At 40.5% G+C, this 21,628-nt stretch overlaps 1 protein-coding gene across 1 annotated transcript in view; it reads right to left on the bottom strand.

Moving 5' to 3' along the window:
* LOC306770876 (cullin-1) overlaps window positions 1–21,628 on the bottom strand; it is a 45,339-nt gene that overhangs the window by 17,989 nt on the left and 5,722 nt on the right. Inside the window, exons 2-12 of the mRNA XM_079259886.1 lie at window positions 10,117–10,512; window positions 6,356–6,530; window positions 6,106–6,273; window positions 5,810–5,860; window positions 5,607–5,697; window positions 3,279–3,442; window positions 2,993–3,155; window positions 1,691–1,821; window positions 1,323–1,430; window positions 1,131–1,237; window positions 772–820 (exon numbers count right to left, since the gene is read on the bottom strand). Coding sequence (XP_079116012.1) covers window positions 772–820; window positions 1,131–1,237; window positions 1,323–1,430; window positions 1,691–1,821; window positions 2,993–3,155; window positions 3,279–3,442; window positions 5,607–5,697; window positions 5,810–5,860; window positions 6,106–6,273; window positions 6,356–6,530; window positions 10,117–10,256 — 1,347 coding nt within the window. The 5' untranslated portion in view covers window positions 10,257–10,512. The remainder of the gene's footprint in view (window positions 1–771; window positions 821–1,130; window positions 1,238–1,322; window positions 1,431–1,690; window positions 1,822–2,992; window positions 3,156–3,278; window positions 3,443–5,606; window positions 5,698–5,809; window positions 5,861–6,105; window positions 6,274–6,355; window positions 6,531–10,116; window positions 10,513–21,628) is intronic.

The raw sequence follows: 21,628 nt of genomic DNA, 5'->3' as shown, positions 1-21,628 counted from the left end.
TTAAATGTCCCACATTGCCCCTTTGACCACTAAATAACTATCTAAATACACATATTATACATCATATTAAGAGAAAAACACTACAGGCAATTGAAATACACCCTGAGGTGTCGTCTCAGCCTTCATGTCGTGGCGTAAGAGTTTATATGGAAACCTTGTAACTTCAAAACTTGCGTTATTCTTTTTTAATTATCTATCTATTTACATTTATTCAATGTTATTTACATGTATTTAATGTTATCTACATTTATTCAATGTTATTTACATGTATTTAATGTTATTTACATGTATTTAATGTTATTTACATGTATTCAATGTTATTTACATTTATTTATTATTATTTGCATTTATTTAATGTTATTTAAACTTATGTAATGTTATTTGCATTTTTTAAACTTGATTTACATTTATTTAATGTTATTTACATTTATTTAACGTGCGTTGTGAAGTCAAAACGATGTAAGTCGAGAACCACGCAACCTGAGGACCGCCTGCACAGCCAAACCCAGACTGACGGATATGGTCATTTGGAAATGAGGGTGAATAAAACGCTGGATAAATACACTAATACAAGTCATTCCAGTGTAATAACGGTATCTATATCTGTCAATAGTGGATATTGAAAGTGGAACCACGTGAAACATGAATGCAAATACAGACTAAAAAAACAAAAACAAGAAGAATCTGCAGCCTGTGTTTGCATCTGGATCCAGCCAAAGTGAATAAAACCGTGATGCTCGTCCAGCAGCAGCACAGAATAAAGCGTCGTACCACTTGGTTGAGTGTGTCCTCCAGTTCTGCCTCCTCTGGATTTTTGGAACTGAGGAGAAGAAACAAAGTTTTTTTCTTTCGTTCTTCACATGTTTAGAACGTCTTATTTATCTGAAATAACAGGAAGTCATGAGAACACAGTAAAACTGTTTGTGTTGCTGATCGGAGTCTCTTCACATTAAAATGAAACATCTGGGAAAGCATCACTGCTGCAGGAAACAACAGCTGACCAAACAGCCTCCACACAGGCTCCATTTTTCCAGTTTGTGTGAGAGCTTTTAGTCCCCCAGCCGTCTGTCCCAACCTCTTGACTTTAATGTTCAACCTCACGGTTTACTTTCAGCAGCTACAGAACCCACCTCTTCTTCAGTAAAGAGTCGCAGTATCTGGCCAGCAGCTCGGGAGACTTGCTGGAGGACTGAGCCATCCTGGTGACAGCGTTGTTGTTGATGAAGCGACCACACGCCTGCACACACACACGCAGGTCCTCAGATTATTTCACACGGACAGTTAAACGTTGTCTTTAATCCGCCGCGCTACGGATCACTGACCTTATCAAGAGCCGCCACGAAGCCGGCGTCGTTGTTGAAGGCAGACATCACCAAGGCGTTGTACTTCTTGTGGACATCCAGGGTGGTCTGGACGTAAACTTTAGGGTCCTGGAAGAAACAAGCACAACTTCATGCTCAACTGTCTCCATCCTTCACTTCCACTAGCAGCCATCTGATCTGTACGGGGTAAGAAAACAAGCTAATGGTGCTTTTAGGGACCGTTGCACGTCATCCATCCTCACTATTTACACTAAAACTTCCACTTCCACCAGGGAGAGAAAAAGGAAAATCAAAAGGAAAAGTCTATCAGTAAAGGTTTAGTTGTTCCTGTAAGATAAACTGATTGGTTTCAGCGAAGCGGTCCGTACGTTGAGTGCAGCCTCTCCACACTTCTCGATGGCTGCCAGACCCTGGTTGTGGATGTGACTCTCTAAAAGTTTCTTCAGTTCCCCCAGCCCGTCTGTGATCCGGGACACCAGGTTGTACATCCGACCCAGATCTGAGAGCAGAGACAAAAGCTTCAGCGTTCAGGTGATACAAACATCTTTTAGGAATCAGTTTGTGGATAAAAGAATCATTTGTGAGTGAAAAACCATCAGACAGCCGTCTCTACTTCTGAAGTGTCTCAATGTTTCATCCAAGTATCAAACATTTAACTTATATCTAAATCAGGGTTCCTCAGCACTGAAACTATAAACTGTTGGTAAAAAAGATGGACGGAGCCTCCGTGACGTCACCCGTAGGTTTCTGAAGAGCTGAATTGAAGCTCGGTGGGCGGTTCCTACCGTCGCCATCTTGGCAGAGGCATGTGCGTCGTCTCGCCCGGAAAATACAAATATGGGCAAAGAGGTGGAGCTGAGAGGGGGGCTGTTAGCGTCATGGCGGATGATTGACATCGAGCGAACTCTGAGCTTTCTGTAGCTAAGAGCTAACCGAGCTAACCTGGAGCTAACCAGCTAACAGAGGTAAATGGGCTAAAGCTAAGTCACGTTGTTAACCTGCTAAAAACTGCAGTTGTTCTACGTTCTTCTTACTTGAAGCAGGAGATCTGGTACCTGTCAATCAAACGGACACGCCCCTAAATATGTCAAATTTTGAGATTAAATTACTTTTAAACGGGCGAGTTAGATAAAAAATTCACTCCCCCCACAGTTGTCATGAATGTAAACCTGACCTATTAAACCTAAAATGGATTTTTGAACCAGGCTGTAAACATGTTTTTATTTCTGCTGTGAAGTTGAACTGGATTTGCTCTGTTTGGCTGCTCCTAGTGGATGAAGGGGGAACTGCAGTTTTATGCACTTCTGCACCGGTTTCACTTTTAACCACTATAGGATGTTGCTTGATTGAAACGCATCTTGACTGTGAATTTGGATTAAAACACATCTAATCCATCACATTTTCTGCTCATCTCGTTTTCAGGTTGTTACAACATCCTGCTCCATTTGCTTTATTTCATCATTCAAATAAACCCAAAACTCTGAAAAATGTAAATGTCTAATGCATATTTGTGATTCTTGGCTGCATAAAAAAATATTTTAAACCCTCAAACTCATGAAAAAAATCATCAGTTTCCGTTTCCTGCCTACACTTAAAACATTTAATACTAAGTTTAAGTAACATCATCCTACAGCTGGTCAAGTACACAGAAAAATGTCTCTCAGGTTCACCTTCATTCTTGTCTGCATCCAGCAGGTTCTGAAACTCTGTGTGGAAGATCTCCAGGTGTTTCTCAATGAGGACTTGCTCGCATTTCCTGGCTAGTTCGTCCTGGGTGGACTCATGGAGGTAAACCTGCACACGCCGCTGCTCCTCCAAAAGACGGGCCTCCGCCTGAACAGAACATTAGCAGAAAGGAAACGCGCCTACAAGTTACAACCCCTCTCAAAGGAACAGGTTTAGAAAGCAGCAGAAAGTCTCCTTCCATTGCTCCTCTACTGCATGCAGCTGCCTCACCTTCTTCATGTATTCTGTGACGGGGTTTTGCTGCAGGAACTCTGTGCTCTCACGCGTGTAGAAACGTTCTGTGTCAGTGAGGAACTGACATTCGAAGTACTCTTTGTACACGGACAGCGTGGGCCCTTTGGCAAAGGCATCCTCTTCGTTCAGACCCAGCTCCACTGGAGGACACAACAAAGAGAAAATCCTCTTAATCTTCACGTTTAAACAACAAGTTTAAACAATTTAATGTGTTTGAGTTAAATCTCATAAATGCAGCCAGAAGAAGCGACAAGCAAGTCAATCATAAGGAGTTATGACAGGCAGAGAGAAGCAGTCTGAACGTTAAGGCTGTGACGACATGCTTTTGTCCCGATTTGATATGATTCCAGTTTTCGGGTGCCGATTTGATTTAAATTGTGATTCTTACAATTCTTCGACATTGCTGATTTTTGTCAACTAAAAATAATTTTTAAAAAATGGACAAAACTTTTTTTGCTCTTCATTTTTCTTGATTTTAATGAGGAGAAAACAACACAGCAGCCAGACCATCATTCTACTGCTATAATGCCCAAGAAGACAAGTAAAAAGATCAATAAAGACAAAAAAAACGATAATAGATTGTATTTATTTGAAAAAAAAAATTATTTTTTTGTTTTAAATAGTATATTTTAAAATTGTGAAGCAAAAAATCCCAATATTAGATTTTTATTAATCGATTTCCCACCTCTTCTAACCGTGGTGGCATTTTACTAAGAAATGAAAGAGCAGCCGCTTTTAATGATTGTAAAGTGATTTACACATCATGGGATTCATGTGTCTTAGTTTCACAAACTCTTCTGTTTGCCAACAGAGCAGATCCTCTGTTAGCACTGCTGCATATTCCTCCTGTTAACAGAGACTTGTGCTGCAGACAACATCAGCTCTCCGGCTACTCACAGCTCCGTTAAACCGCTTCACAAAGTGATGGGTGGGAAATAAGGCTGAGAGTGGAATAATGTAGTCACAGACTTCTTAAAGAAAGCTTACACTGTTTATCTAAAGAAGAAAACCCACATTTCTCAAGTCATTTGTCAGTATTTTCACCAAGTTATTAAAAATGTTTTTGTGTGTGTGTGTGTGTGTGTGTGTGTGTGTGTGTGTGTGTGTGTGTGTGTGTCCCCAGCTGGATAACTTGTGTAACAGTTTCTTTCTGGACATCTGGGTCAAGAACTACTAACGAAAAATCAATAAAGAACAGGACTGATAAGCAGAACTGATATGGTCATTGTATTTAAAAAAAATCCTTCCACTAATCTTCAGGATGAACGGGGAAATTTGACGTTTAGCAGGTCTGTCAGGTTTAAAGTTTAAAATTAATTTGATTGGGTGGGAATTATAACTTGTTCAAGTGTGACCCAGTTACAACTAAAACAAGAATTTACTCTTCACCCATTAAAAAGCTCAACTAAAGATATCAGCAATCCATCCTGCAACACTGTGGAAGAAGATGGAGTATATGTAGCGTATAGGCTGTATTAGGATGCATTTCCCTGGAAAAACAACTGAAAGATGGTAATCAATGGACATTGATTAATGCAGTTGTTTGCTTTTTTGACATATTTTGCTTTAAACATACAGGACTTAAGTGGAGAAAGTACGTCATAAAAAGAAAAATGGAAAGAGAGATAATTCTCAATGTAACTGGTAGTATTGGGAAAATATAAAGCGAATGGGAAAACACTTCCTCTCCACCATGGAGAAAGTCTGGATGGAAGAATCTGATCAAGTTTTTCAGAACATCTGCTTAAAACAAGTAGATGTGCTGCAGATCCTGCAGTGAACTGACTGCACTTTGGTGTTGCCTGTTAATGCAGCAGTACTGGACTGGAGTGTGGACAGAAAAGTACTAAAGGTACTTTTACCTACACGGGCCTGAGGACACAGACAATGACAACGGTCTGCTCAGTGTTGTACTGACAGCTAGCAGGACAGCACAGGAAGAAGTGGATGTTACCAGACTCCTACGCATCCTAGTGGATATCCCACAGTTCATCTTCCCTCTTATAATCTGCTCCTATTGGCGTCCGTCTCTCTGCATCATTTGTGTTGAGCTTCACATCAGCGTGTGAGCTGAATTCACAACGCCACACTGCTTATTTGTGACGATTAACGTGATATTTACATGGTGGAAAAACTGACTTTGAGCCAGTCTGTGGACCAGTTAGCAAACTACTGGCACCTTTCGCTTACATGTGTCACTTTTCAGATCTGATTTCACATGATTACTGCTTTCAGCTACTAGACCTCCACCTAGGGCTGCACAATCAATGGATTTTGATCCTGATCACGATTTTGACGACCTACCGTAAGACTGGACGACACCACTGATCAGTCTGGTGTTAATGGTCTCCCCGTTCCTCTCCCTCTCTATCAGCTTCAGAACAGCGTTTGTTACCTGCATCAGAGGTTGGTTTAGCAAACAAAGACAAGGTGTGAGGTGAAAATCGGCAGGGTACAGGAGCAAACACTCGTGTCATTTCTCACTTAACATAAAGAGTCAAACAGACCTGTTTGTTGAGGGGTCGGAATAAACATTCCCTCCAGGTCACGAGTGCCAGCTGAGAGGAAACAGCAGGGGAGGATTTATTGACACAAACATGACAGAAGGTTGTATTTAAGCTGAAATACTTGCAGTTTCTGCTTCATGCGTGTTCGCAGAAAGACTCTGCAGGAAGAACCAATCAGCTTCCAGACATATGGGACTCATAATCACTTAATCCAATCGTATCCTCCCCATCAGCACCAAACTGGTACCATTAATAAACTGCTACAATATAAAGGCCTTTACACAGATCTGACTTACAGAGTATATTTCGTAGATCCCCTTGCGTCCCTCATCACACTCCCGTCTGACCCAGTGGCGGTTGAGGTAGGCGCAGATCCCATTGAGGACTTTACTTGAGAAACGATAGTCCTCCCACTGCTGGGTGTAAAACTTCAACACACACTCGTCCATCAGATCCTCGCCGTCCTGCAGAGGAAATCAGCAAGCAGAGCAATGAGGACCTGTAAAGTGTTAACACACATTGACCTAACTGGGTGTGTGTACCCACCTTCAGCAAGCTGGTCAAATAGTTCTTCAGGAACTCCTTGAGTCGCTTGTAGAGCTCCAGGCCCACAAACTGAGCCCCCCCAGGAGTGGTGGACTTTTTGGAGGGCTTTGCTGGAGGGACAGAGCCCCGGCCCTGGCTGGACTGGTGGACGCTGGTACAATAGTTATATACATGTCTGAAGGAAAGGTTAAGGATTAAACACAAAGGCACGCGCAGATCGACAATGAAAGCACGATTAAAACCTGGAGATTAGTAAATCTGCACACCTCTCTGATGAAAATAAATTCCTCACATCTGGTTTAGTTTCAGAGGAATTCCAGGAATCTACTTCCATTTCCTCAATTCCTTCATGAAGAACATTTCTGTACAAGTAGACAGGCGCTGCCATGAAGAAAAGCAGCTCTGGAAGGCAGAAATGCCCTTCGCAGCTTCATGTTTCTATATTACTGAAATTACTACCGTTCTTTTGTGTGTCTGGATGATGTTCCAGCTTTGAGCTTAGATGACCGGGTCCATTTCATTTTTTCAAGGAAACTATGGCAACCTTTCATGCTGAAAACCTGCACAACAGGAAATATGTGCCCGAAAACAAAACTCATCTCTTTATACTCACATCATGCATGCTGTAGATAGATAACCATGTGTCAGATATAAAATATGGTTTAGTTGTAGAAATGCATCTTAAGTACCTGGAAACACCAGTATACACTAATAAACACCAGTAAACACCAGTACAACCATGCATCTTTATCAGAGCACAAGAAAAAACTGTTATGTAGATTGTTTATAATATCAATAAAAATGTCTTTTTTTTTTTTTTTTTTTTAAAGTAAAACATTGTTTCCTGGTTTCAGTACTCTGCTAATCAACCAACCATACAGCAGGTTAATGCTTTAGAGATGGAAAAACCCCCAGTGCTACTAAGCACCCATCAACACACACACCAGATTCTGGTGAATGTGAGTAAAGCTTTACTAAATACCACTAAAATAACCATAGTTGTAACTTTTTAACAGTAAAGTTAATGACAACTGGTCTAAATCCAGTGATAGATTAACTTTTGAGGAAATAACTGAAGTATGAAACACTGTGTTTGATGGTTTTTGGTTTTAAAGAAGCACCATATAATTTTCCGACCGTACAACAGACTTGTACGATGTATTATGCACGTCTCTGGAGCCATGGCTGCCCAGCAGTGTCCTAAAGCTGACAAACTGCACTTTGCTACTTTGCTTTCCGGACACTGCCTGACATTTCAGTTGAGTGTCACTTTACACACCACGTTGCACACCAGCAAGTGGATATAAACACCCAAACCGGTTTGCACAAATCAAACTATTAGCTACAGCGGTGTGTTCTGCTTGCATAATGTTACATTGTATCGTATTGTATTAGTCACACTATCAGACAGATGGGATATTACTTCCTCATGATGACCAGATAACTACAGGAGGGATGACAGCATCTAAAAGAATATTTATAATCTTATGGTGTGGTGAATAGTCTAAGAGTGACACCTTTGGTGACATACTTATACTACTGGATATACATTTGAGCTGTGCTTGACTGGCTGTTGCGTATTAGATCTTTTGCATGCAAAAGTGTGAAATCACTGACGTCAGTGTTGTGCACGACGAGCTCTATAGCAACACAGGACCTAGAGGCAATCTGCTACCTGGTCTGCGTCTCGCCGGTCGCTGACCAGAAATCGTATCCATTTGTTGGAACCCCTTCCAGTCTGTTTGATCCACTCCGACCATCGTGGTCCTTGACCTGCCGATAGCCACTTTTGATCTTTTCCAGCTTCTCTCAAAGCTGCTAAAAACTCTGTTGCTAGCCATAGACATTTAGTCAGAAAGCTCTTGATAGATGTTTTCATTTCGTGTCGCTCCATCTAGTTCCCTCTGTATCCTTTCCTGAGCAACCAAGCAAAGAAATGTCTCCACCTCAGTGTTGGACCACAGAACAGACTTTTGTTGCTTGTCATGTAATGTAAATAACTTATGAGTTGGAGTCACTCTTCCAGTGATGTCACTCCCTGACCCTGACCTCTGATTGGCCACGCCCCTGATCAATAGCAGCATGCAGTCTGGCGACGTCACACACAACTCGACTCAGCTCGCTTAGAACCTGGGGTGAGGAGTTACAAAAAAAGTACCGGTTAACGGTACAAAAGCCTACAATCTGAGTCGAGTTAAGTTGAGACTAGCTGATCATGATGGAAAAGGGCCATTTGTGACGTTCTACTGCTAAATATGTCTGGTTGTGCCTTTTTGTTTAAAAGGTAATTGTCCTCATGAGTCTAGACAGCAAAATGTTGTTTCATGTAACTGGTGTAAGTGAATTTCAGAGGAAGACGAGCGTTTTAAGTAAATCCTCCTTCACAAACACACATCTCCTCCCTCCTTTTCCTGTTAACATGTACTGCAACCATAGACTGCATATAAAAAAGATTGACAGAGCCTCCGTGACGTCACTCGTAGGTTTCTAAAGAGCTGAATTGAAGCTCGGTGGGCGGTTCCTACCATCACCATCTTGGCAGGGGCATGCATGTCGTCTCACCCAGAAAATACAAATATGGGCAAAGAGGTGGAGCTGAGAGGGGAGCTGTGAGCGTCATGGTGGATGATTGACATCGAGCGAACTCCAAGCTTTCTGTAGCTAAAAGCTAACCCAGAGATAACAGGAGCTAACCAGCTAACAGAGGTAAGCGGGCTAAAGCTTAGTCACGTTGTTAACCGGCTAAAAACCGCGGTTGTTCTTAGTTCGTACTTGTAGTGGGAGATCTGGTACCTGTCAATCAAAAGTACACGCCCCTAAATGTGTCAAATCTTGAGATTAAATAACTTTAAAACAGGCGAGTTAGAAAAAAATTCACTCCCCTCACAGTTGTCATGAAGGTAAACCTGACCTATTAAACCTAAAACGGATTTTTGAACCAGGCTGTAAACATGTTTGTTTCTGCTGTGAAGTTGGTCTTTTAAAGTGGAACTATTATGTGCATTTCAGGCTAATTTATTTTTTTATTTCTGAGACCAGAAGGGCTGGGATTGATCGAGTTATCGTCACAAATGGCTTTATTTACTTCAGACCGACCCTCTCTGTAGGCTGTCAGATCAGCCTGTGGGCAAAACGAGTTGATTGAGACTCTTCCACATTAAGCCCCGCCTCCCGCCACTGCACTACATCGGGAGCGCGCACCGTTCCTGCTTTCACCGTCATTGTAACATCTCATAAACAGAAGGATTAGACTAACATGAACTCAATAAAAAAAACAAAATACAATGTCAACACATAGCATACAGCCCTACATGTTGGAACCTGAATCAGAGCCTGAAAACGAAGTGGAAAACAGCAACCCACAGCAACGAATGCAGCAGGATGTCTCTCTTTGGTAAACTCACCAGCCATCGTTGGAAATAACTTTAGGTAAATACAGAGGGGGCGTGATCATAAACTGCCTCAGTGAGAATAATGACTGTACTTTGTCCTGGTGCAGGATAAAACCCTGTCCTTACAGCTGGAGCTTCTTCAAACTGAACCACAGCACCTGTGTCATTATCACAGATGTTGTGTCAAACTTTTACTACTTATACATCTGTACAGTTAGAGGTGATGACCAAACCTAACCCTTACTAGAAAATGTTAAACGACCAGTTGCTCTAGAGTCCCTAATCAATTGGCTTTTGACGTGCATCTAAAAATCCACGCAACATTCAAACAGTGGACACAGGCATGCAGCATGGACCTTTCCAGGATACGTGTAGAGTTCCATGTAGCGTGACTTGGCCATGCTTTGCCGTGTGTACACCTGCTGGATGCCTGCCCGCAGGTCGTCCCATATCTGGTCCAGGCCTATCTGTTTCAGTCCGTGGGGGTTCTGGGTCCTGTTTGACGACATCGTAGAGCCCCTTGTCCTTTCTTGTACTCTCCCAACCTTTCCTGCTCCGGTGAGCGTTGTGCCCCCCCCGGCTCCTCTCCTGGGATGATTTCAGTCCTGTCTCGCTGTACTCTCAGAGCTTGCAGTCCATCTGGCAGCTGCGATGGAGCTTCGGGAAGCTGGTTGTCGGCTATGAGGTGGGATGCAGTCCTACTCTGCACGCCTGGATGGCGCTGTGTGCCGCTCCTCGGCCTGAGCACACTCTTCACCAGATGACCTAAGAGAAAAAACAAAATTAGTAATTTTTTTTTTTTTTTTTTTAACTGCAAAATGGATCAAAAGTAGTGTTTTTTTTTTAATATATATTGATTTGAACCCTCAGGATCAAAACTCAATAAGGAAAGTTCTCATGTTCACAGTAGTGCGTCAGTCATTAGCCAGGCAGGTTACATGGATTTATCTGCAGACACCTGGCTCTGAGCCCTCCAAGCCCAACGCTGACCTGATCCTGACGTCACTAAGCTAAAGACAGATTAGTCCACTTCTATGCCTCTCTGATTTCCCTCCCGTCACAGTAAAACAACACACAGCGCCGCTGTCTGCAACGGCAAACCAAAACAACACATTGTTTACATCTGAGTGCAAAGAAATGACGCGATATGCTCTCAGACATACCAGCATTTCACACTGCTTTACATTTCAGAACAATAAAAACGCTGCTCAGATGACCCAAGGTCAGGTCATGGCTACCATGAGGGTAAAAATCAGAGGTGGATAGCAAGACTCGCATTGGTCCATGAAGCCAGGTCATTAAGGAGAACAGAGACCTAAAGCTGTAATTTCATCCCTGCTGATGGGACACAGGGACAGGGTAAATGAACGCCAGTGTTTGCAGCATCGACATCTTTCAGGCCCTGGAGGAGGAGGCAGACCAAGATATGCAGAACCGAGACAAAAGAAATGCTACAGGTGAGGTGACTGCTTGGGCTTAATGCAGTGAAAAGCTCCTCCAGACCAACACGGTGTGTTACTATTAAAATGCAAACATTTGCTTGGACTCTGGACTAATATCACAATGTATCCTGGTTACTGTTTCCTTTGTTGGACAACAGAAACTCCAACATACTAAATAGGGCTGCAACTAACAACTGTTTTAATAGTCGACTAATCACAGACTATTGAAATGATTAGTCGACTAGTCGGATCATTTTTTTATTTTAATTTAGCAGGAGGTTGCTGTAATTATGTGGCAAATGATAATAAACAGAAGAAAGATGGTGTTTCAATAAAAAATATCTCTTTTAATCAACTTTGCTGCTGAAAGGTGGGTTTATAAAAATGTCCTATTATAAAACCATCTGACAGGAACTGTGTTCAGTCAGTATAGATATAAATCCAGAAATAAATAAAACTCTGTCCATTTTATAAGGACAGAGAAATGTTTTTTTTAAATAAAATAATCAATAAATAATAAAATCAAGTAACCACTTTTCTTTTCTTCTAAACAAAAAGGCAGGCACCTTAGCAGCAGTAAAACAGTAAATAAAACTTGTTTTGTGAAGTACAAACCGCACAGTTTTGCAAGAGAACTTTACAATTCAGTCTGAAATCAAGCAGTTTTAATGACATTTATAGCTGAAAATACAGCATTCAGAGTTGTCCAAACAAACTGGATGAAATGAGTGTCCTCATATTGCAGATCAGCATCATAAAGATTGACTGGGAGGGCGGTCGCCTGTTGCAGGGTCTGCTTCCTCTGCAGAAAGGGCTCCATGGTGGCTCTCTTCTTCACACTGCATGCATTTAACTTAAAATATATTTTATTTAGTCAGTCAGACAATACGTTCAATTTTTTTATGTCCCAGTCTGTTAGTGCGTGGAAAGTAATAGACGTGCTTCCTCTTTAAATGCTCACACATCACCGACGTGCTGCCATGATAAGCAAAGTCTGCTTTGCAAACTTGCAGGAGATCTTTTTGTTTCCCTTGTCCTGCTTAAATGTTCCCCAAACTTGAGACGTTTTGGTACGCATTGTTGCGGACGCTGTCATTTCTGTGTAGATTACTACAACGCAGAGACGCTATTGTGCATGCGTGTGACTTGACAGATTGTAATGAAGTGAGATGCCTCAATCGACTCGACTATTTTCATTGTCGATTGTTCTCGACGTCGACAAATTCTTGCAGCTCTAATACTTAAACATACATACAAACTGTAACATAGGCCAAACCGTGTAGGGAGACATCCAACAACCAGTCGGTGGGAGGAACTGGACAGTTTTCGGCTGAAAGATAAGTCCTCCACACTAAAGCTGAAATTCATGAGTAACCACAGTTTGCATGTCTTCCTCTGTGACAAACAGCAGCACAAAGGCATATTTCAGACGGCTACAAGACGACAGTCTGCAATATGCAACGCCAAAAGGCAGCACACAGGCCAAGCTGATTTCAGTTCCAGGAAAATATTATCGTCAAAATAGTCATAATAATAATTAAAAACACTTCAGCTTCTAAGAAAAAAACCCCACAAATAATAATGCATCCCCATAAATCATGTAATCTCACAACTCTACAAATCTAGAACATAAAGTCATTAAATCACTCCCACATTTCAAACACCTCAAATGTACAAGGCTCACTGTCCCTTTCTGGTCCAAGATTTGTGTTCTGCTCAACCAAAGTGAGACTAATGGCTTACCAAGTTTATTTGACCCAGTCAGTGTAAGTCTGACCTGCTTGATCACCACTGTAGCTCACATTCACATTTTCAGAATAAAACATGCGTAAAACGCTCCACCCTTCACTGATGATATCCAAGATGAATAAAAACATACCAAAACATTTTAACCATGTCATGGAAAACTACTGACGCTAAGCCGGAATTGACAAAAACGCAGACAATACGTCAGATTACCAGCGCCTAAGACAAACCATAACTCCTGGTCTTTTAACCATCAAACTTTAAAAAAAAAAAAAAAACTGTAAATGGATTGTAAATGTATTAACACTATAAACGCTTCATATAACAACCACTCTTTCACACACACTCATACCCCGGTGGACACATGGAGAGGGCAATACAAGGTTCAGTGTCTTGCCCAAGGACACTAACGCATATAAAGCCTGGAATCAACCCACCGACCTTCAGGTTTTCTCTTCCTCCTCAGCTACAGCCGCCGAGTTCAGATTACCAACAGTTTAACAGATGATCACCCGAGCAAAACTAAACAGATACAGATCTGCACACACCAGAACTCACTGCTGAGTTTAAATCTGAATGACCGCATCACCATGGAAACCATACATTTAGCCTGCCAATCAGAATGGGACATATAGACAAGCTTTGCAAGTGTGTGTTTAAAATCTTTCAGAAACCAGTCAATAAGCTGATTAGATGACAAGCCTTCAGCTGAAGCCCCAAAACTTTTGTCTTTTTTTTATTTTATTTTACATGAAAGCAAATCTAAAGACAATTGGCTGATTAAGCATATGAGACAGTGTTGTTATTTAATAGCTCATATTAGAGCCAAACTCTATTACAATAAACACCACTGCAAATCCGCAAGCAGCCCTGAACATTTTTTCTTAATGAGGTCATTTTGTGTACGAACGTAGCCAAGGAGAGTGGAGAATGCGGGTGGATGAGTAGAATATGCCGTGGACATGGAGGCAGCACTGCTATATTTAGAAGCACCAGGCGGCGATGCCAGTCTCTGGCCATTCCCAGCTTTTAGAGCTAGAGGTGCAGGACGTGACACAAGAGCAGGAATCTGTGAGTGGAAGAGGGGAGGAAGCTGAGCGACCGCTTCTGTGTAGTTCCTGTTGGACCACCGACAATGAAGGAGTGACGTCTGAATAACCTGGCGACTACAAACCCGCCAGTTGCTGTAAAAATGTCAGTGAGAAACTAATCTGACGTTTAGGTTTTTAAACAAGACAATAAAAACATGCTTTTCTGTTGCATGTAGCTAATAACCAACATCAATATTCACATGGCACGCTCGGATGAAAACTGAACAATGAGCGTTTTTCTTTTATAGAAATGCTGGCAGTACTAGAAAACCTTTTAACTGTTCTATAAAGTAATTATAAGACTGCAACATACCTCTTTACTTCTTATTTATATTGACAAATTAGGGAATATTAAAGAAGATTAAGAATCTGAAATGCTTGAATATATGCCTGTAGACCGTTTTTGTTATGTACAGACATAAATTAATAGGATTTTAAAAGCTGAATTAGTTATTTTTCACTATTTTATTAAATATTATTGGAACGGCCATCAAACCAGTAGTTTATTAAGAGGATTATTACTGCTTGTCCAATGGTTGAATTAAATCATGTTGCTTTTTTACATCACATTTAAGTAGGTGAAAATTTGTAAATTAATTTTTTTTTTCTGCATGATTTCAAGAAATAGTGAGAAATTCCCTTTTTTTTAACCGGATTTTTTCCCCAAACCAAGTTTTCCAGTGTAACTATAAGAATATTGTAGTTTTCTCACAGCGCAAATCAAGAATACAGGAAGCAGGAATAACCGTCAGTACTACAGCCTTCCAGCTCAGATACTGCAGTGTGTTTTCTGCATGTGGTTCTCCACAAACTGTGTGAGCAAAGATGACAAAGAGAAGCACTCAGGCCACTGAGGCAGATGAAAAGAGACACCACAGCAAAAAGCTGCAGGCGCATGAAGACTGGGATTATATCTTCAATCACTAAGGTCTGTTGTTTGCACCACGCCCAACCTCCGTCTCCATCCTCCCACCATCAGACTGTCCATAGCTGCACTCTGCTGCCACTGTCCTCCCAGAACAGCTACCAACATCTTACACAAGCAGTTACTGGTATATTTCTGCCAGACCTGCAGCTAAGTTGATTCCCAAACTGGGTTAAAACCAGTGATGGGAACTGAATTAAATTTATTTCACAGACCTGAAATGATGAGTCAGACAGGTTTAAATAAAGCAAACTATCAACATATTAATCAAAAGTCAAAATAATTACTTTGGCTGGATAGAAACAGCAGTCTGAGCAACATGAAATCTCTGAACTAGCATGAGGACATAACAGGACATTTTGTCCTGCTATTAATGTCTCAATGTCGGCACAATCAAAGGAACCAATTCTCAGGCTGATAAACCTACAAAGTCTCACAGCAACTTATTTTAAAGCTCATTTCTAAATCTCCCGTGTGAAGACCTGAACAACACTGCTCAGACGACAGCTGCCTGGTTTCTGATTCATGACAACACAAGTTTATCTCAGTGACAGTCCAACACTGTGTCATATAACCCGCTTGACCCGCAGATTCACTGCTCTGGGTTTCCTCCTTGTCAGTATTTTCCCATCATTATTTTAGGGGATCAATGAGACCCACCGAGCCCATTAAGAGGTTCTGTTAATCTATTTTTGTCAATTCTTGTCCCTCTCAAACAGGTTTATACGTTGTTCTTTTATTAAAAATGAAGCTGTTGGTTGTTATTCATCTGATTTATATGACGCCACATGTCACCAGAGGGTCTTGTCTGCAGACTGGAGAATGGATATCGCACTGGGCTGGATGTTAACCCCCCTCCCGCCACATTTTGATTGGTGGCCATTGCTAACTGAAATCCTAACCCCTAACACCCATTGCCCGTCTGATTACACCCATTTGACATCCAACCACGCCTACTTGACATCAAACTCCGCTCAATATCCAGCCCCGCCCCATTCTCCAGGCTGCAGCCAGAGGTTATTGTGTTCACAGGGAGGTTAAGATAGAAACGCTCGCTCTCCAGCGAGGACAAGAACGCAACGTCCATCACAGCTGATCACGCTGAATCATTGTAGTAATTTCTGAGTCGTGTTACGGCTTAAAATGGGTCCAATAATCCTTTTTAGGTTTTATTAATCGTAACATGTAATCTGACATTCAGAGCAAATCAACTGAATAAAACGTCTTCATCAGAACATCTTAAAAGTTTAATTGTTTTCTGCTTATAGTGTGTTTATTTTTGTTTTGTTTTTATAATGACAGCATTTGTGCTATTTATAGAAAAATTAGCCCATGAGGAAGTTTGGAAAAGCTACATGACTTCCCAACTGAGCGCATTTGTTACATGATACTTAAACTATGAAGTCATGACTAGGGCTGGGACGATATGCTTTTGTCCCAATTCAATTCGATTCTAATTGTTTGGGTGCCGATTCTCTTTTAATTGCGATTCTCACAATTCTTCAACATTGCTTATTTTTGTAAATTGGAAAAAAAAAAAACAAAGAAAATGTACAAAACTTGTTTTTTTTTTTTGGCTAGTCATTTTTCTTGTTTTAAATTAGGAAAAAAAAACAACACATTAGTTAGACCTATGATGCCCAAAAAGACAAATAAAAAGATTTAAAAAAAAACAATAAAAATTATTTTAAAAAAAAAAAAAAAAAAAAAAAAGAATGTATTATTTTAATTTAAAAAAAAAAAAAAATCAATATTTTTCACCAAACAAAATCAATTTTAAAATTGTGGAGCAAAATAAATTCAACTTTCTGATTTTCCCACCCTTGGTCATGACCACGTGTCATATTCACGTGGTCATGGATAGATAACCTGCCACAGATACAGAGTTCATGAACATATGATTCAGAGTTAATCTTAAAGTGGAACTATTATGTGCATTTCAGGCTAATTTATTTTTTTATTTCTGAGACCAGAAGGGCTGAGATTGATGGAGTTATTGTCACAAATTGCTTTATTTACTTCAGACCGACCCTCTCCGTAGGCTGTAAGATCAGCCTGTGGGCAAAACGAGTGGATTGAGACTCTTCCGCATTAAGCCCCGCCTCCCGCCACTGCACTACATCGGGAGCGCGCACCGCACCTGCTTTCACCGTCATTGTAACATCTCATAAACAGAAGGATTAGGCTAATATGAACTCAATAAAAAAAACAAAATACAATGTCAACACATAGCATACAGCCCTACATGTTGGAACCTGAATCAGAGCCTGAAAACGAAGTGGAAAACAGCAACCCACAGCAACGAATGCAGCAGGATGTCTCTCTTTGGTAACTCACCAGCCATCGTTGGAAATAACTTTATCCCACGTTTTCCACCCGCCTGATGTATTTGTACATGCCCTTGTTAACCAGTAGAAGGTAACCAATCACCGAACCTTATCCCCCGGGACGTCACAAGGATTTCCAAGTAGAAAAAACTCTCTAAAACAACGCGTTTTTCGTCGCCATGGAAACCGAACGGAGAGCATGCTGGAACTCAAACTCAAACTCAGACATGCGTTTAGGTGATAAAAAACAGTGCTGTTCACATGTCTGATGAGGATTCAACACCATAACACTGTAGAAAGCTCAGAAAACTTGAAATACCATAATAGCACCCCTTTAAGGTTGTTGAGAAATATTACACATTTTACACGTATGAAAATGAACAGTCAAAACATACTGATTTTTATAAATCGTTTTTTTTTTTTTTTTTTACATCCATCTTGTCATCCGGATTTAAAATGTAATAAATCTAATATTCTAAGAAAAGAAATTTATAGATTAATAAACCCCTGCAAATTCTTTAAGGATATCTAATCCTACGTTGAAACAGTCCAAATCAGATCAATTAACAATTAAAACTCAGCAGTTGAACCAAAGCCAAACCAAAGGGTAGAATGTGGGACGTTCTGGTGGAAAAACTGGACTTGCTAAATAGATGGATGGAAAATTATTTTACATACAGTTTTTTGCTTTGTTTTCTCCATTATATGCAGCAGTTGAGATAACCATCCAAGTGATGTTCACAATTAAATGATCTCTGTATGTTTAGTACTATTTTACACCTACTTTACATCAGTTAGTTAAAACAGAAGGAAATTTAGCTTAAATCCAACATTGTACATCGTTTGGTATGTATTAATAGATAATTGCATCTTTTGTTCAATTTAATTCTTCAGACTGATGCTAAGACAAGTTCACTTACTGCAATTATAATCTATAACTATAAAACAACTAGAAGCACTCGGAACGTAGACCTTCGTCAAGCTATTGTCATTTTTTAGCCAATTATTTTGTACATCATTTCGGAAATAGAAGCTCTGGTGGAAAAATGATCACTTTCTCCCTATAGTTAAGACTCCCTTCTGCATAAATTTGGAGTAAATATGAAGAGACAAAAAAAAATTTTAAAAAAGAATATTAATAAGCGGCCTTCAAACTAAAACTTTTTACAGTTGAATTTGACTGAAAAAGTGTGCAGAAATAAACGAGAGAGAAATAATCATGGTGATCCTTTTCCTTCTCACCCTGAGCTGATCGGGATGTTTGCTGGGATCGGGATGTTTGCTGGGATCGGGATGTTTGCTGGGATTCTGAGTGATGGACCCTGAGCTTGACCTGTCAGCAGCGAGCCCTCACAACTCGGCCCGTCTACATCTGCTTCATCCTTCATGAACTAAGGAAGGTGGCACCTCTACCTGAAGTGCTCCAGTAGTTGCCATGGCAACTGGGGCAGAGAATATCTCAGAGTATCCATTGGACTACAGACAGCAGAGTGTTCAGGTCTGTCTCCTGGGTTTCTATTCAGTGGTGGTAAGAAAAGTGCCGTTCATAGTGGCCTTGGGATCAGATTTCAGATTCCCACACCAGAAGGTATCAGGTACTTGGCACCACAGTATCTGACCTATAACCAGCTCCACAGCCATGTGCCCTGGGGTAATGGGATGTGGACAGTTTGTTGAGTGGGAAGTGTTTCTAGAAAGCTTGTTGTGAAACAGGAATCTCATGCCTGTTCAGCTGCACCAGATCCATGTTTGGTATGTTCATGTCAAGTCATGCCTGGTTACAGGAAACAACTAACATATATGCGTCTAATCCACAGTAAACTGAACATAAGCACAACCACAAGGCTACTTGTGTTTACAATGAAACTTGGGGTGCAAGTTCCCGCCTTTCAGTGTAGACCTTTCACACAATTTAAATAGTCGAGTTTCACAGCTGATGGATCACCTTGGGCTCTGAGAAGTTAGACGTTATTTTCTTACACTTAAATAAAAACTAATTAACAGAATAGTAGAAGAACCACAAATGCCTAATCTAAACCTTAAGTGGAAAACAACTGTGTTTGTGTTTTCCAGAGGATATTACTGACACCGAGAGCTTTTTACTGTAAGAAAACAGTTACATATTAAACCAAACTTCATGGAATAAACATTCTCTAATGTGGGGTGGAAAAAGATTAATTGGGGTCAAAGAAGGAACACAAGCCTGCCGTCATCCTCCAGTAGAGGAGAAATCAAACCACCTCACAAGCAATTTATAAAATACCTTGCTTACCCTGCTGTCAGGGGCACCATATTCACTCCAAAGTCCAATCAAACCTGGATATTAGGTGTTCTAGGTGGCAACGATCTGCTGAAGATCGTGGGAGACAAACTGACCAACTCCACCTGCATTTAGCTCCATTTCTATTCTTCACCTTTAAATAAGTCTTTACGGCACCTGTATTGCAGCTGAGAAATGTGCTGAACTAGAGCAATTCTGGAAGTGGTGGAGACACACAGGAGGAAGAAAAGGAGGGAGATCAGTGTTTGTGGGGAGAAAAAAAAAAGCTCAGCTCAGTAAATCAGATTAGCCTGGTCACCGTGTGTCCTGGCCAGACTCAAAAGCCCAGTACCCTACTTCTAAAAACAAAAACAATGCAAACTACAGCTAAAAAACACAAATTAGTTGTCATTTCAGTGCAGAGTCTAAACATAAAAAGTCAAAGTTCCTGAAAACAATGTTTTAATGACTGAACAAAATGCATTAAAAAAAAGCTGTAGGCGACTCATTAGACGTGACAGAACTTCAGCTGAGTGCTATGGAGCACAGTTACCAGCTTCTTGTGGCATACATCAAGGTACAGAAACCATTATGCACCAGCTTAGATGGACATTTCATTAGCGTAAGCAGTCTCTGACCTCTGCTGCTCTGGTCAGCGTTTAGAAAAGCAGTCAGACACTCGTAGCCTCTTTACAATTACTTCAGGGAAGTCTGGAAGCATAACAGACAATGTTGTACACCATGGCAATCCTACATGTTCAAAATGATTTTAAAAGCGTCTTTTGTGTCCATCAGCTTGACACAAACATTTTTTTTTATAAATGCAGCTGGTTTGGTAATTGTGCTGTCCAAGAAGGCACATTTGTTGTTTTTATACAGTTGCACACAAACCAGCTGAAGTCATGCATACAGACACGATGCTCAGCACCTCGGGATCAGTCAGCTACACTCGCTATGAGCGAGCAACCTGCTGCAAAAAGCCACATCAGATGCAACACATGCTGCATGTAGCATGAATTTTACTGAAGTAATCACTAGGGGTGGGAAATTGAATTTAAAAAAAAAATTGATTTTTATTTGTTTTATTGATCTTTTTACTCGTCTTCTTGGGCATTATCGCAGCAGAATGATGGTCTGGCTACTGTGTTGTTTTTTCACCACATTGAAATCAAGAAAAAAAACTAGCAAAATTTGTTTTGTACATTTTTCTTTTGTTTGTTTTTAGTCCACAAAAATCAGCAATATCGAAGAATCATGAGAATCGCAATTTAAATGGAACCGGCACCCAAAAAAAGTCAGAACCGAATCGAAACAAAAGGACATCGCCCCAGTCCTAGTAATCACATTCAATATTTTCATCGACGTTGCATGAAGAAAACCAACAGGGCTTTAAGGATACTTGCATAAATATATACAAGTAACAGCAATAAAAATGTTGAAAGAAATAAAACTTAAATAATCCAAGTTGTGCCAGATATGACAGATCAGATGTAGGAGATAAAACAGAAAGAGGACATGAGCCTTTTGTTAATGCAAGGAAAACTTCCATACAGAAACTTTCCCAGCCATGTTTCTGTTGTCCTGATTGTAACAGAAATCATTCTTTACACATATCCCTGAAGATCTCATGCTTATCGGTGTGAATAGAAACAACTTGATGTCCCAGCTGTTCCTGCTCAGTCACTCATTTGACTAACCATCCTCCCAGATTTCCAATTAAAATTAGCCCTAAAGACGAGCTCCCTCCATTTTCATGTCATGGTTTCCTTTTCTTCACAGTGTTTGTTAGGACAACAACTACGCCGCCATCCTCCAGCAGCACCACAGTGCTTTATTCATTTCAAATAAGTTGATGGAAATATGTCTAACTCAATTATTTTGTCTCTGCTTTTGAAAAGAGCTCATTAATGAACACAACTCAACACTTAAATTGTTTAATTCTGAACAGAAAACATGTCTAAACAAATAACCTGAATATCACCAAATATTCATCAAAAGAGCTTGTGCTTCCTGCTCTTGTATGCAGTCGCTATGCTCCCTAAGTAAACGATAATAAACAGCAAAACTGATGTCATACAGTTACTTATGTC

The sequence above is a fragment of the Telmatherina bonti genome, assembly GCF_933228915.1.
Source record: "Telmatherina bonti genome assembly, chromosome: 20".
Lineage (NCBI taxonomy): Eukaryota > Metazoa > Chordata > Actinopteri > Atheriniformes > Telmatherinidae > Telmatherina > Telmatherina bonti.
The sequence above is the reverse complement of the archived record's forward strand: the minus strand, read 5'-3'. Positions and strand labels throughout refer to the sequence as shown.